Source organism: Simochromis diagramma, unplaced genomic scaffold (genome assembly GCF_900408965.1).
Source record: "Simochromis diagramma unplaced genomic scaffold, fSimDia1.1 OVJJ01000483.1, whole genome shotgun sequence".
In the NCBI taxonomy this organism is placed as follows: Eukaryota; Metazoa; Chordata; class Actinopteri; order Cichliformes; family Cichlidae; genus Simochromis; species Simochromis diagramma.
Window position 1 is genome coordinate 2,147,071 of NW_024386835.1, and position 14,112 is coordinate 2,161,182.

The following is a 14,112-nucleotide window of genomic DNA, read 5'->3' on the forward strand; positions in this document are numbered from 1 at the left end:
AAATGCAAAATTCTGACATGTCAGAGCAGGAAAACTGCACTAACACCAACAGCAGTCACAGTCAGTTTAGGTTTAACATTTTTAGAGTCTCGGTGTTGTTCCTCACTGAGGTAAAATATACAGAAAAGACGCTTCGTCAGTGTTACTAATTACACCTGTGCTCTTCATTTTATCACCAGTGCCTCGAGGGCCTATCAGCTGCCCAGTTTCTCAGACACCCACATCACAGTGTGCTGTAACACATGGGAATTTCTAAACATTTCCCAGATGCCACAAAACCCACCATTGCCCCAGTTCAGGGAATACTCTTTTAAAGTGGTTTAGTTTGTGGAGATCCTATTAAGCATAAATGCATTCAATTACATAAACTATGGATGTATAATCTTTACTGAAATAACAAACCTGTTTTTAACTCAAAACAATCTTGATTGGGGTTAAGTAGATGTTCTCTTCTTACTATTTTAGTTTATCTTGATTTTGCAAAGTACAATATGAAAACAAATCAGTTCCTGAACAGTAGAGTTAGAACATTTTATTGTAGCATAAGAGGACAATCTAGCACCTAGAGACAACAGGGAGTGGGGGAGGAGTGCAAGACTGGAGGAGATCAGTAAAATATGCAGGGCAGAGACTATGAAGAGCTTTAAATGTTATCATGAGTATTTCATAGTTAATTTGTTGTGGTACAGGCAGCCAGTGTGGTTGATTAAGCAGACATGTGGCATTTTCTGCTGACTTTTGGAGTTCAATGAGTAGAATTCGATAAAAAGTTTGCATGAATAAGTTTATAGTATATTTATGGGCCTCCACCGTTGTGTTGTTGAGACCAGACTGAGTTCATGATGTTGGGACTGTCTTTTGCAGAACTCATGGTTCTTTTTCATGAAGACAACTTTTTACAACAGGCTGTGTGCTGAAAGTCATTGACATACTGTAGAAAGAATTTGTGACCAATCAGACTGCTCCCTGATGGTACTACATAACACATAGAAGTATTCTTGCTTATGACAACACTGAAATTGTTAATAATCTGTTGCATTACACTAATGCACAAGCGAAAAATTAAACATGTAATGTAGCACATGCAATTGTTTTAATGGAGCTAGAGCATTTTTAGGACAGGTTCACACAACAGTCACAATAACAAGTGCTGAGAAAACAACTTCTTAAACCAGCTCAGCAGGTTCACCCAGAGACAACTAAAAGCTACAGATTTACTTCAATTATTTTGAATGAGTCAATCACCATCAGCTTCAGCATGGGTGCAACTGTAAATGAAAGAAATCCAAGTGCCACTGTGCCCGACACAATGTTACATAAAACTTCTGTTATGTGCAAAATTACTTGGTTTTCAGGAAATGGTTGAAATTGTTTTTCAGAACTTAGTAACACTTGTGCAATACTTCCCTGCACAGATGGGGAACAAAGTAAAGCATTTGTTGCGTAACAGTAACATGGAAAATGATCATTCTGGACTGCATAAACGAGAGGAAGTAGTTTAGCATAAATCAACCTGATTTATCATGTAGATACGAACTGTACCACGACGCATAATGGCAAATCAGAATATTATCACCATCATTGTAGTTCAGTCAAATAATTAGATTTTGGTCTCTGGATATGACTAAGCCACATGGTGCTTCATCCCGGCATGCGGTGTTGGAAGAATCACATAGCAAGCAAGACTAGATGTTTGTTTTAGTTAACACCAGAGCTAAATACTATAATTAACTCCTCTGCACGAAAAACTATCCTTTGTCTAACACATGAGCATGTGGCAAAAATACTGCAATCTGGGATAGTGTTCTTGCAGAGAACCTGAGTTAAATGTGTATAGACTGAAGGCCATTTCTTTAAAATTTGCTTTGAGAACTGGCAGCATTTAAGGAAGACATAAAAATACAAATGAAATGAAACACAACAGATTTGCGATACAAATAATCAATTTGGCATGCATGACTGTGACTATATGGGGTGGCACAGAGAGACTGACATAATTAAAATGTTGGATGTTTTGACCAGTTGTACCTGAATTTATACCATTTCACATTTTCTTTACGTTAAAGATGTCATTATGTTTCACAGCCCAGTACAACATTTCTGGATATTTGTCTATTCATTCATTTGTATTTTACTGCACGTGATTTTCTGTCCCCTTTAAAGTTACAGTGTATAAAATCTCACCAGTGGATGTCAGTAGACTGCAGTCAAATAATTTTGGTTTTCTTGCCCCTCCCACTTCAAGTGCATGATGGTAGCTACACTAGGTGCTGTACTACAAATAATTCTAGTGACTGTATATTGCCAGCCTGCTGTTTACCTCAGCTGTCAATACACTGGGTGAAAAGCGTCCACGTCTATTTACACTGGAGGAGGCTGTAAAACTTTATGAAAGAAGTTTAACATGATTGATGAGTCAGTAAAGCTCATTTCTGTCTGATGACAGTGATACAGAGGTGAATTCTTAAGGATATTATTTTAACACTTTTTTTTTAAATCAGAAAGTGTTGCTGTTAGCTGCTGTTAGCTGCTGTTAGCTGCTGTTAGCTAGCGTTATCTCCACTTACTTTGAAGTGGAGATAACATTGTTGGACTCTGAAACACCAAATAAACTCTCATACAATGTGAGAATGTAATGAAACTGTTTATCGGAAGGAAAGTGTGATTCTTAGGACACTTGAGTCTAACATTAGTTGGCATAATTTTATCTTATATGCAACTATTGCTGTTGTTTGGTCGGCTCGTTGTCAGCTGTCCTTAGAGGGTGGGGTCACATGTCTGCTGCTGACAAGCATGTTTGTACATATTTTCAGGAAATGAGGCTTGAGGAGGAGAGGTGGTGGAGATGAGGGAGGGGAGACACAATAAAAAAGAGATTATGAAAAAACACATGTACAAATGTTAAATGGTTATATGTAGCTTTAAAGATCAATTTATGATCTTTAAATTACAAAGGTGACTCTGTTCATCTGGATGAGGCTGCTGGCAGGGTTTTTGCTAATGTGTCAGGAGTATTGAAACAGTTGAGACGCATTTTTTCTAAACACAGCATCTCTGTGGTTTTCAAACCCCAAAACAAGCTGTGCCAAAAACTGGTCCACCCCAAGGATCGGGTCCCCCAGGACAAACAGAGTAATATAGTGTAAGCTGTTAAGTGCCATGAGGGTTGCCGTGATTTATACATGGGGAAAACCAAACAACCTCTGGCTAAGCGGATGGCACAACACACAAGAGCTAACTCGTCAGGCCAAAACTCCGCAGTCTATTTACACCTACAGGCCAGTAGACACTCAATGATGAGGATGTACACATCCTGGACAGGGAGGAATGCTGGTTTGAGTGGGGAGTCAAGGAGGCCACGTGAAAAGGGAAAGACCATTTCTGAATCAAGGAGGGGGCCTGAGGGTACATATTTCACCATCTTACAGTGTTGTGATTGCAGACATTCCCCAACTTTTTGAACGGTACTCATAGCCTTTTGTCAGTGGTCACTGATCAATGCAATGGTCATGACAATATGGATATTATTGATCAAGAAACTGACTTCACAGCCCATTGTTCGTTAGTGTTGCTAGTTTCATTCAATATGTAAATGTATTGTTTATAAGGTTGGGGAAATGTGCAGTCAGCTGATACTGAAGGAGTCACTTGGATGAATGACCTAACACTTCTTCTCCCACTAAAAACGCTACGTCCAGATGAACAGAATGAACTAGTACATGGCCGGTCTTTAGCCACATATATAAAACATTAAGCAGAACATGGATGTCCATCTTTTATTCAAGATGGCAAAGCAACATGGCGGCTTTCACAACCCAGTTCCCGCTCCCATGTGTAATTTCAATTTGCTGGAACACACATCAGTGTGTGTTTATGACTACAACATTGATTGCTTTTCTATTAAATAACCTAAAAATTACTTACTGTACCTTTAAGAGCGGGGCATCTTAGAAAAAAAGAAAACTGATGATCGGTTGACCATTGGTTGAGAAATCAAATATAATGCTGTTCTTCAGAAAAACAACAAAACAAAGACTTTCTAGAATATTTCTAATACGATACATTATTTTACATCACTTCCGGACTAAAGCTGGGTACTACCCATCACCTTTACGTTTCCTGCAGTCTAAACCGGAGGGCATAGGGAGACGTGGCGTCTGTAGCGGAGGGGTGTTTGCTCCTCAGCACGCCGACTTTCTCCAGCATGGAGCAGCCACACAGTGAAGGAGGAGAGCCGTGCAGAAGCTGCGCAGCACCGCCCCCCAGCGCCTCTGCAGAGTTTCCGCTTGACACCCACGGCAGCCTGATGGGATGCATGCGGAATGTTTGAGGCGGGCTCTTTTGGAGGACCCAGGTGTTGGGACGGCGTCCAGCAGCTATTAGGGCTTATCGCTACAGTGTTACAACACATCAGCATTACCTGGCGCTGAGCCACTTTGGACGCAGAGGTCGACGGGCACGGCTCTCTCACTCTCTTTCGCTCTGCTGATGAGTGGAGAAGACTCCTACACGGAAGTTGTTGTTGTCGGATGGCATCTCTTTCCCAGAAGTTCACAATGAGGACGGGCGTCTTTCTGCTTCTTCTCGCAGTCTTCACCTGTGGACTCGCGCAGGTAGACCACGATGACGCCCCCGAGGAGCTGCAGGTGGAGACCTTGGTGAGTATTACAATGCAATAGCAGCAGCTCTAACACAACTGCAGCCACAAAGATGCATGAGTGTTAACAGCTAACTCTTCTGACCAAAGGTGAAACCCGAAACTTGCTCCATGCTTTCCAGAATGGGAGACACGCTGCAGATCCACTACACGGTGAGTCCACGGCTGCTGATGTGTATCGCTTCACTGAGATTTGCGAGGAGAGAAGCTGAGTGCGTGCGCGGTTCTTGTCTATGTGGCACCGTCTGCGTGAACCATGTGGACCTGCGCTGTGTTTGTGCATTTTCGTACACACGTGAATAAAACAAAGGCTTTGCCGCGAACTGAACGGCTCTGATCGTCAGCTAGTGCTTCACTGTGTGCTTTAAATGTGGTTTTATGTGGAGATCCACTCTGATTTTACTGTGTAACGATGGGGCGGTGCAACACGTCAGCAGTAGCAGTACCAAGACCACAGCTCGTAGTTTTGCCACTCAACCTGAATATAGAAACTTACTGATTAATTATATAGATTTCAAGTGGCTAAAAACTATGTAAAATTGGCTTTTTAAAGTACATAATTTTGCCATTACAACCCAGAAGTCCAAATTTAACTGCTGCAATTCTTTTTTTCATCTGGAGTAATAATTAATATAAAAATTAGTTAGTTTGCTGATGCCTCACAGGGAATTCTGGGTTCACATCCAGTGTGTGTGGCATTTGCATTTTCTCTCTGTGTACTCAAACTTCCCACAGTCCACAGGCAAACGTGTTAATTAGTGCTACCAGTGCTGATGCATAATATCCGCAGTGGGACACATGGCTGCAACAAACTTTACATGGTCTTGACTTTGTGTCAGTTTATCAAAATCCCATTACTTCTATCTCTGAGATCACTGTCCTCTGCTCCTCCAACACGGGTCCATCTTACGGCAGCAGTTGGTCAAGTGGTGACTTTAAACTGGCCCCTAGGTGTGAATGTGAATGGTCATCTGTCTCTCTGTATTAGCTCTGTGATAGACTGCCAACCTATCCAAGGTGCGTTCAGCCCTCCCTGCCATCTTGAATTAGATAAGTGGAAGAAATGGATGAACAGATAATAAAAAATACAGATAATGAGAAAAAATATCATTTATATAGAACTTAAAAAAAAAAATCTTGTGCTTCAAAGGTGGCAACAATTCACAACAAACGTCGAAAAAGACAAAAACTAGAAAACTGTAAGCATCACTGTTATACCCATAAACATAAAACTGTATACAACAAGAAATTAGACAGTTTGAATAGAGAATAAAACATTTGCTACGCTGTTACACCCTGGTTACTCAGTTTAGGCAAATGAAAAACATGTTTATTTGTTATGAATCTTTAAACTTACATTTTGTTTTTGCACCTCTCTAGTTCACCTGGTGTTAAAAAGACATTCATTAAGGGTTCAATTATTGTTCTAATTAGACTCTGAGTGCTTTTTAATTGTTAATTAACGCTTCACGATTTAGCTCTTTGTGGACTCAAGTGACACAGATGGCACAGGATTGCTTAAATGAAAGTGTGTTCAAAGAATCTGCTGCAGGGAAATATTTTGCTCATATCTGACTCATATTTGGTCATTCGTTTACCAACATTTATATTATAAAAACTGATATATGGTGATTTTTTTTGCAGAAAGTTGCATAAAAGCTTTATATATTTATTAGATAACCAGCTGGAGCTACAGTAGCTTTGCTTAGCTGAAAACAGAAATAAGAGCTAGTTTGTTTTGTCACAAGTAACAAAATTTGCTTCTAACATCTGTAAGTGATGTGTTGTGGATGTGTAGAAAGCTGGAAGGCAGACTTTGTTCCGTTAGCTCCCTCCTGGTTCCTGTCTTAGTGCCAAGGTAATCCAACCACAGACATGCCTGGCAATCAGTCTTTTCATCTAACTCTTAGCAAGACAGTGAATTACAAAACTGTCAGGACCTTCCTTTAAGGTGTAAGCACTGTGGCTTATTTTCCCAGACATGGATTAAGACGAGTCCTAGACGAAGAACTTTTTGCAATAGAGAAGTTAATTACAAATCTTTTCAGGGTTGGCATAGACTTAATCCACATCTGAGAAACTCACCAAGTGAGTTTGTCTTCTTATTGCATCAATAACTCTCTCTCTCTCTCACACACACACACACACATACATACATACACACATATATATATATATATATATATATATATATATATACACACATACTTCAGGTTTTCTGCAAATTTTGAATGACTTCTTGTATTTATCTTTAAAGCTATAAATGTGTTTTGTGGTTAAAAAGACAGTGTCTCACAACCTGCCTCTGTAAAATATGCACGCACTGAAATCTCTCAGCATTTTTTAAAAATTCTCGGCACCACCTCACTCCTCCTGTTGAATGTTTTCAGGGTAAACTGATGGATGGAAAGGTGATTGACACATCTCTATCCCGGGATCCTCTTGTTGTCGAGCTGGGGAAGAGGACAGTCATCACTGGTAAGTTAACAAATGACAATCCTTAAGAGCAGCTCTGTCAGACTGATTAGCTTATATTACATAATTAGTGGTGGGCGTGCTTTTTATACTGATCGAATGTCTCTGTACAAATTTCATATCAGGTCTGGAGCAAAGCTTGATTGGCATCTGTGAAGGGTAAGTGAATAGCAAACCAGTTAATTCATGATGCATGCTGTCACAAATCAGAAATACCAAAGTGGATAGTTTTGAAGTGAATCTGAGGAATGCTTCCTGTATGTTTCTGTTCTCTCATTCAGGCAGAAAATCAAAGCCACTATTCCCTCTCACCTCGCATATGGAAAGAAAGGTTACCCTCCAACAATTCCAGGTACTAGACTAGAAATATCCTACAGCACATGGCAGCGTGACAAATATAAAATCAATATCATATTTCCATATGTATATATAATATAAAGGCAAATTTGGAAACCCCTATGGGTGTCAAATCCAGCGAAGTCTGTTCCAGGACTACAGCTTTAGGTGATCTGTTAAAAAAAATGCTGAGTGGATGACAGATGAACGACAAAAACAGCAAAAGCAACTGTTTCCATGACGGAGATTCAAGAGTCTTTATTATAATTAAGCAAGCATAACAAAATTAAGACAATACTCTCTCACGTGATGCAAAAACTTCTGACAGAAATATAAATACAAAATACAGTATTTAAACATTAAATATATACTGACCCGTATTAAAAAGTAAAACGTTTATACATAGTTATGACGACAAGATGACAGGTCATACAAAGTTTGATTAAAGAATTATTGATTTACAGGAATCACATTTCTGCAGCGACATGCCCACACTCTCTGGCGCCATCATCAAAACACCATAAAAAGAGATCATTTGTCCAGTAAAATATATGTAGATAAACACTTGACAAATTAAAGGAAAAAAGTATAGGAGGTATCTTAGTAAGCTGCTGTTCCACCACACATCTGAATACCAGGTTTCTAAGATGTACTTTTATTACCCATCAGCCATAATAGGCTGATGGGGTATAGTCGTCACACTGTTGGGCAGCTAAATTTGTGAATGCCATAACTCATGAACTGACCATCAGTGGTCTGTTTCAGTGAGGTTTAGTAACTGAAGGCCTTCATCATCACAGTAGAAGTATTTTACCATAAGATAAAGGCGATCACTCGTGGCTTTTCTTTCAGCTTACTATCACCTCAAGAATATATCAATAATAAAAGATCTGATGTCTCAACAGGACCTGGAAAAACTAGTGCATGCATTCATCTTTAGTAGGCTTGGTTACTGTAACAGCATTTTTACAGGTCTACCTAAAATATCAGTCAGACAACTACAGCTCATTCAGAACTCTGCTGCTCGAGTGTCACTAAGACCAAAAAAGTGGACCACATCAGTCCAGCTCTGGGGTCTTTACACTGGCTGCCTGTCCGTCAGAGGATAGACTTTAAAGTTCTGATGCTGGTCTATAAAGCTCTGAATGGTTTAGGACCAAAATATATCAGTGACCTCCTGACCCAGTATGAACCTTCCAGATCCCTCAGGTCATCTGGATCTGGTTTTTTATCAGTTCCCAGAGTCAGAACCAGACACGGAGAAGCTGCATTCAGCTTTTATGCTCCTTATATCTGGAACAAACTCCCAGAAAGCCTCAGATCAGCTGAAACACTCAGTTTATTTAAATCCAGGTTGAAGACTCACCTGTTCTCAGCTGCATTTGAATAAAACACCAAATCCACACGTTTAAGCTTAAATTTCAAAACTTACATTTTAACTACTGATTTTATCTACTGTTCTGATTTTACCGACTGTTTTTTTTAAATCAATTTTAAATCATGCTTTTTATTTGTTTTTGTTTTTAATGTCTCTGTAAAGCACTTTGAATCACCTTGTTGTTGAATTGTGCTATATAAATAAACTTGCCTTGCCTTAGAGAGTCTGATCATGCCCTGAGGATGAGCTGCACCCCCTGTCTAAGCCTTTCTGCTACATGGGGGAAACGATATCTTCTGATGTGTCCTGTTTTGATTCTTCCGAGTTCATTTCTGAAAATATATGCAGAGAGGCACTGCGTTGCGTGGAAGCATTTCATTGCATTGTTTTTGTTTCTCCAGTTAACTTTTATGTTTTTCCCCTTTATTTTCTGGCTCATGTAACATATAATCATAAACAACAAACTTTAAGAGCTTTTGGCAGAATAGTGACTGTGATATGGATCTGTCCTAGGTAATGCTGCTCTGGAGTTCGAGGTGGAGGTGATTTCACTCTCGCAGCAGACGCAGTGGCAGAGGATGGTCAACGATGTGTTCCCCCTGGTGTGTTTGGCCCTGGTGCCCACTCTGCTGGGCTTGGTGGGACTTTACCTCTACAAAAAGGCCAGTGCCCAGAAGGCTAGCAAAAAGAAGGCCAAGGATAAGAAGAGCAAGAAGAAATAAGGACAAATCACTGAACTATTTAAATAAATGTTTTTTTAATTGAACTTGTTCTTTATGTTTGTGTTGAATTGAGATGAGATGGATTTAGAGTAGGTCCTTGTTCATTGGTATGCCAAGACTTTAAAGGCTGTTATGTGCTAAGAGTCCTCTCAGGACAAACAGAAAATTACAGGTGAAGAACCTGAAACTGACAGTGCTTGTATCTGAACAGGCTGTTTCTAGGAGGTTAGGCTCACACTGTATTCAGATCTCAAATCAAATGTATATGTAGTCCATACAGCATGCCAGCTTCAAACATACATACAGAAGCACTGCCTTGCGTTGATCTGACAGGTGGGAATCATCTTGGGAGCAATTGAGAGAGAGCAGAGAACAGCAAATACAGTGAAATAGAAAAGTGGAGTGTGTGGGTAGGATTAATAAGAAAGGTATTTTAATTTTGAAGTTCAACAGCAAAGACTCACAGGTCAAATATTAGTATCTAGTGGATGTGTCCAGACACACATCATATCATCATCCAGGGAGTTGGCTGTCATAATCCTGATAAATTTCCTACAGTTCAGTCACTGAAAAGAAAGATCACATTTACTTTATAGCAATACTAATTTGGGCAACTGGTAAGCTGTAAACCAATGGAACAGCAGACTTTTAGATGTTTATTTATTACAAAAAAACATAATTTGTTAAAAGTTATTTCACCAGAAGAAGCATAAAGGGACGGTTTAGAAGCACCTGCTACACATCCTCATGTAACAACAGCGAGTTTAAACACCTTTTTTTTATTTGGGCCTTTTGTTTGAAAATATTTTAAAGACTCTTTTGTAAGGACCTGCTCATTTGTGTACAGAGAAAGGACAGGAAGCTTTGAAAGATGTCCACTGAATAGGCTTATGTATAAAGACACATTAATTAAAAGCCAAATTGTGGTGTGCCACTAAGAGATATTCTCTGCGGTACTGATCATCACCTAATAAGTCCATAAATAAATTTGGACCATTTTTCCTTTTTGAAGATAACTCGCATGAAACCCCAAGATCAAGTTGTAAAAAGAGTCATGTGGACCTTAATCAGAATACAGTCATGGGAAATTATTCTAATGTGGTATTATCAGCATTTCCCCTGCTTTTCTTTTGAGCACTACACTGTCCTTTAAGCACAGTGACTCATAATGTCTTGTAGCTTTATTGCAACTACACAGCCGATTTTGGTCTAGTTAAACACTGTTTCCTGGAAAAGAAAGAGTGTGCCAGTATAATAATACAATACAATATAATAATAATGATGATGTAATATAGTAATTTAATACAATTCTGCTGTCAGATTAAGAAAATATCTTCAGGTACTGGTGTTATTATCCATACTGATATTTATATAGTGAACTTAAAGGCCATTTTGCTGTGAACCCCAAGTTTTATATATTCATACATATGTATATATAGAGAGAGATAATGTGATTAATTTATTTGACTCTCATTTCAATAACAATTAGAACCTGTTGTTTAGCTAGACAAATCCAGTTTTCTCCAGAGAGTGATCCGTACAGCAGAACGCTGCTGCAGGATTGCTCTCCCCCCGCTTCAGGACACCTACACCAGGAGATGCCGGACTAGAGCAGCGCAGATACTGAAGGACCTGTCCCATCCTGGCAACAAACTGTTCCAACTTCTGCAATCTGGTAGAAGGTTCCGCATCTTCCGGGCAAGGACAGAGAGACTCAAGAGGAGCTTCTATCCCCAAGCCATCCGTGCTCTAAACACACACACCCGCCCTCTCACATCATCTATAATTGACTGAGTCAGGACTCTTCCAGACACTAAACCAAGGCACAATGTACATTTCAATTCCTTTAATTTTAAATATGTTTATATTGTCTATCCTGTAAAATAGTCAGATGTCTATTCATATTAATGTACAGAATTCACCTGCTTGCTGCTACTACTGCACATTCACCCAATGTATATACTACATATATATATATATATATATATATATATATATATATATATATATATATATATATATATATAATATATAATAATATATATATAATATAGTATAATGTTTTTCCTCTACACCCCCCCCCCAATTTTTTTGCACATGTCGAGGAGCGTGTCAGGCTACATTTCACTGTGTGTTATACTTGTATAACTATGCATGTGACAAATAAAGAACCTTGAACCTTGAACCTTTTTAACGGGCTTTAGTCGCAGGTGAGCTTGTTTTAATAACCGGTTAGGCCGATGACACCGCCTTTGCCGTTCCAGCATTGCCTTAACTGTTAACTCCGCTCACTCGGGAGACGCGTGGAGTTTTATGCGCGTTTTGATATCCCTCCGCGAATTTAATGTTGTTGTTTTTGTTATTTCCCATAAAAAATCAATATTTTTGCTTTTGTTTCAGCCTAGTGCACAATAGCCACATTTCTTTTGCAAATATTGAAAAGTAAAGCAAGACATCAATGGACTTTGTCGTTTTGTTCGTAACATTTAGAGGGCGGAGCATCCGCACTACTTCTCACGGTGCAACCTCTTCCGGTCCTCTTTCCAGCTTCCCGTGCAACATGGTGAGTGTGTTTCACTGATGGCCGAATCGTGAAAACAGAATAAACCTATGTTTTAGTCGACTAGTGGCACATAATTACATTTCTTTGGGTATTTTAATCCCACGTGTAAGTCACAAAACTGAGAGTTGATATTAACTGTCATCCTGGAAGATTAAAAATGAGTTTGGGCCTAATGCTAGCCCTTAGCACGCTAGCCATTTTGTGCATGTGTTCCGTGTGCTAGCAAAGGATAACGACGGTGCAGGTTTGGGCTGTAACATAGCTAACAGATGCGGCTAAAAAGAAAAGCCACATCACAGCGATTGACAAAGCAACCGATAAAATATAACAGTTCATGGTTAAAAATGTGTTTTTCAGTAAGCCCCAACCGTGACTTGAGTCAGTCATACCGTGTAAGAGTGATAGATTGATAGATGATTGTACAAAACTCAATAATGATTAAATGTCTCGTGATTGATGGCATTAGTTCATACGTGTATGTGGAACTAGATTGCACGTGCAACCCCTTAAACTGATGGTTTATAATTCCCTTGGTTTATAATGGAGCACTGTAACAAAAAAAATAATTTCCCCCAGGGATCAATAAAGTATTCTGATTCCCACTAACGTTGAGACGTTATAGTAAACGTGAACGTCAAGTAATACTCCGAGAAATCGTCAGGGAGCTGCTGTTTTTAATATAATAAAGATTTCATTCAGACTAGACCGTCAGTTTGAAGCGACTGCTTTGTGGCCAGTGTTAATAACTGGTGTGGCTGGGTGGTGGTGAAAAGGTTTGAAACCAGTGCTGATGTGGGATTTCAAGGGGAAAGCAGATATATTCTTGTGATTGTTAATTGTTTCCACCTTAACACAGCTGAATTTTTGAGACTGCCTAATGTAGTCCTCTGTTTTAACATTTTACTCAGGTTTACTTTGTCATTGGTAACCCTTATTGTATTTTGGCAGACCAAGAAGAGGAGGAACAACGGTCGTGCTAAGAAGGGCCGTGGGCATGTGCAGCCCATCCGCTGCACCAACTGTGCCCGTTGTGTCCCCAAGGACAAGGCCATCAAGAAGTTTGTGATCAGGAATATCGTGGAGGCGGCAGCCGTGAGAGACATCTCAGAGGCCAGCGTCTTCGACTGTGAGTGTATTGTATTGTACTTAATTTCATAAAACCCCCTTTTCATCCCGATGATTTGACTCATCTGTACCTTTGTCCACTCTGCAGCATATATTCTGCCCAAGCTCTATGTAAAGCTGCACTACTGTGTCAGCTGTGCCATCCACAGCAAGGTGGTGAGGAACCGCTCCTGTGAGGCCAGGAAAGACCGCACCCCACCACCCAGGTTTAGGCCTGCTGTAAGTACTATTTAAACACAGTTCTTACCTCCTGTTGTGTAGCTCCATTAAGTGTTTAGAATTATTTTTGTATAGCACCTTAATTAGTTAGATAATCTCATTACTAATAACAGGAACACAAAAGTATAACTTGGGCAAAGTTCTATCCGTGGTTACACCTGTTTAATCTAAGAATGTTTCTCTTTTACAGGCTGGTGCACCAAGAGCTCCTCCGAAGCCCGTGTAAAGCAGAAATTGAAAATGCTGTAAACCTGACAAATAAATGGAGAAATCTCTAAATGGAGAAAAACATGAACGTGTGAAGCTCATTAATTGAACGATGTTTACTCGTAGGAAAGACAAACTGCTCAAATATTTTATTTGGAATAACTTTTTTTACAGTACAAAACTAACAGTAGCTTAAGATCAAATTATGCAAATGCAAAATTACATATGATACATTTAAAAACGCTCTGCGGTTACTTAAAGCGATATCAGACCACTTGGAGAGCAGGGAAATGCAGGTTAGAAAAACTGAAAAGAACAAAGTGCAACAAGGAAAGTTTAAAAACACGGAATACCACAAAGCTGGAGTTTATTTTTGTAAGTATAGGCTAAAACTGGAGTAGACTGTTTATTTGGTTGTCTTTAAGATTAA

General features: G+C 39.4%; 2 protein-coding genes across 2 annotated transcripts; both read left to right on the forward strand.

Moving 5' to 3' along the window:
• The first annotated feature begins 717 nt into the window (after positions 1-717).
• Positions 718-13,770, forward strand: LOC120731664 (40S ribosomal protein S26). Its single transcript, XM_040028776.1, has 5 exons — positions 718-721; positions 12,095-12,131; positions 13,080-13,257; positions 13,345-13,475; positions 13,666-13,770. Exons 2-5 carry the CDS (start codon positions 12,129-12,131, stop codon positions 13,699-13,701), a joined length of 348 nt encoding a protein of 115 aa, XP_039884710.1. The 5' UTR covers positions 718-721; positions 12,095-12,128; the 3' UTR covers positions 13,702-13,770.
• fkbp11 (FKBP prolyl isomerase 11) lies at positions 4,323-9,612 on the forward strand. The gene is made up of 6 exons (XM_040028772.1): positions 4,323-4,658; positions 4,748-4,810; positions 7,048-7,135; positions 7,258-7,291; positions 7,414-7,484; positions 9,360-9,612. The coding sequence occupies exons 1-6, from the start codon at positions 4,530-4,532 to the stop codon at positions 9,566-9,568; spliced, it is 594 nt and encodes a 197-aa protein (XP_039884706.1). The 5' UTR covers positions 4,323-4,529; the 3' UTR covers positions 9,569-9,612.
• Positions 13,771-14,112: the final 342 nt, after the last annotated feature.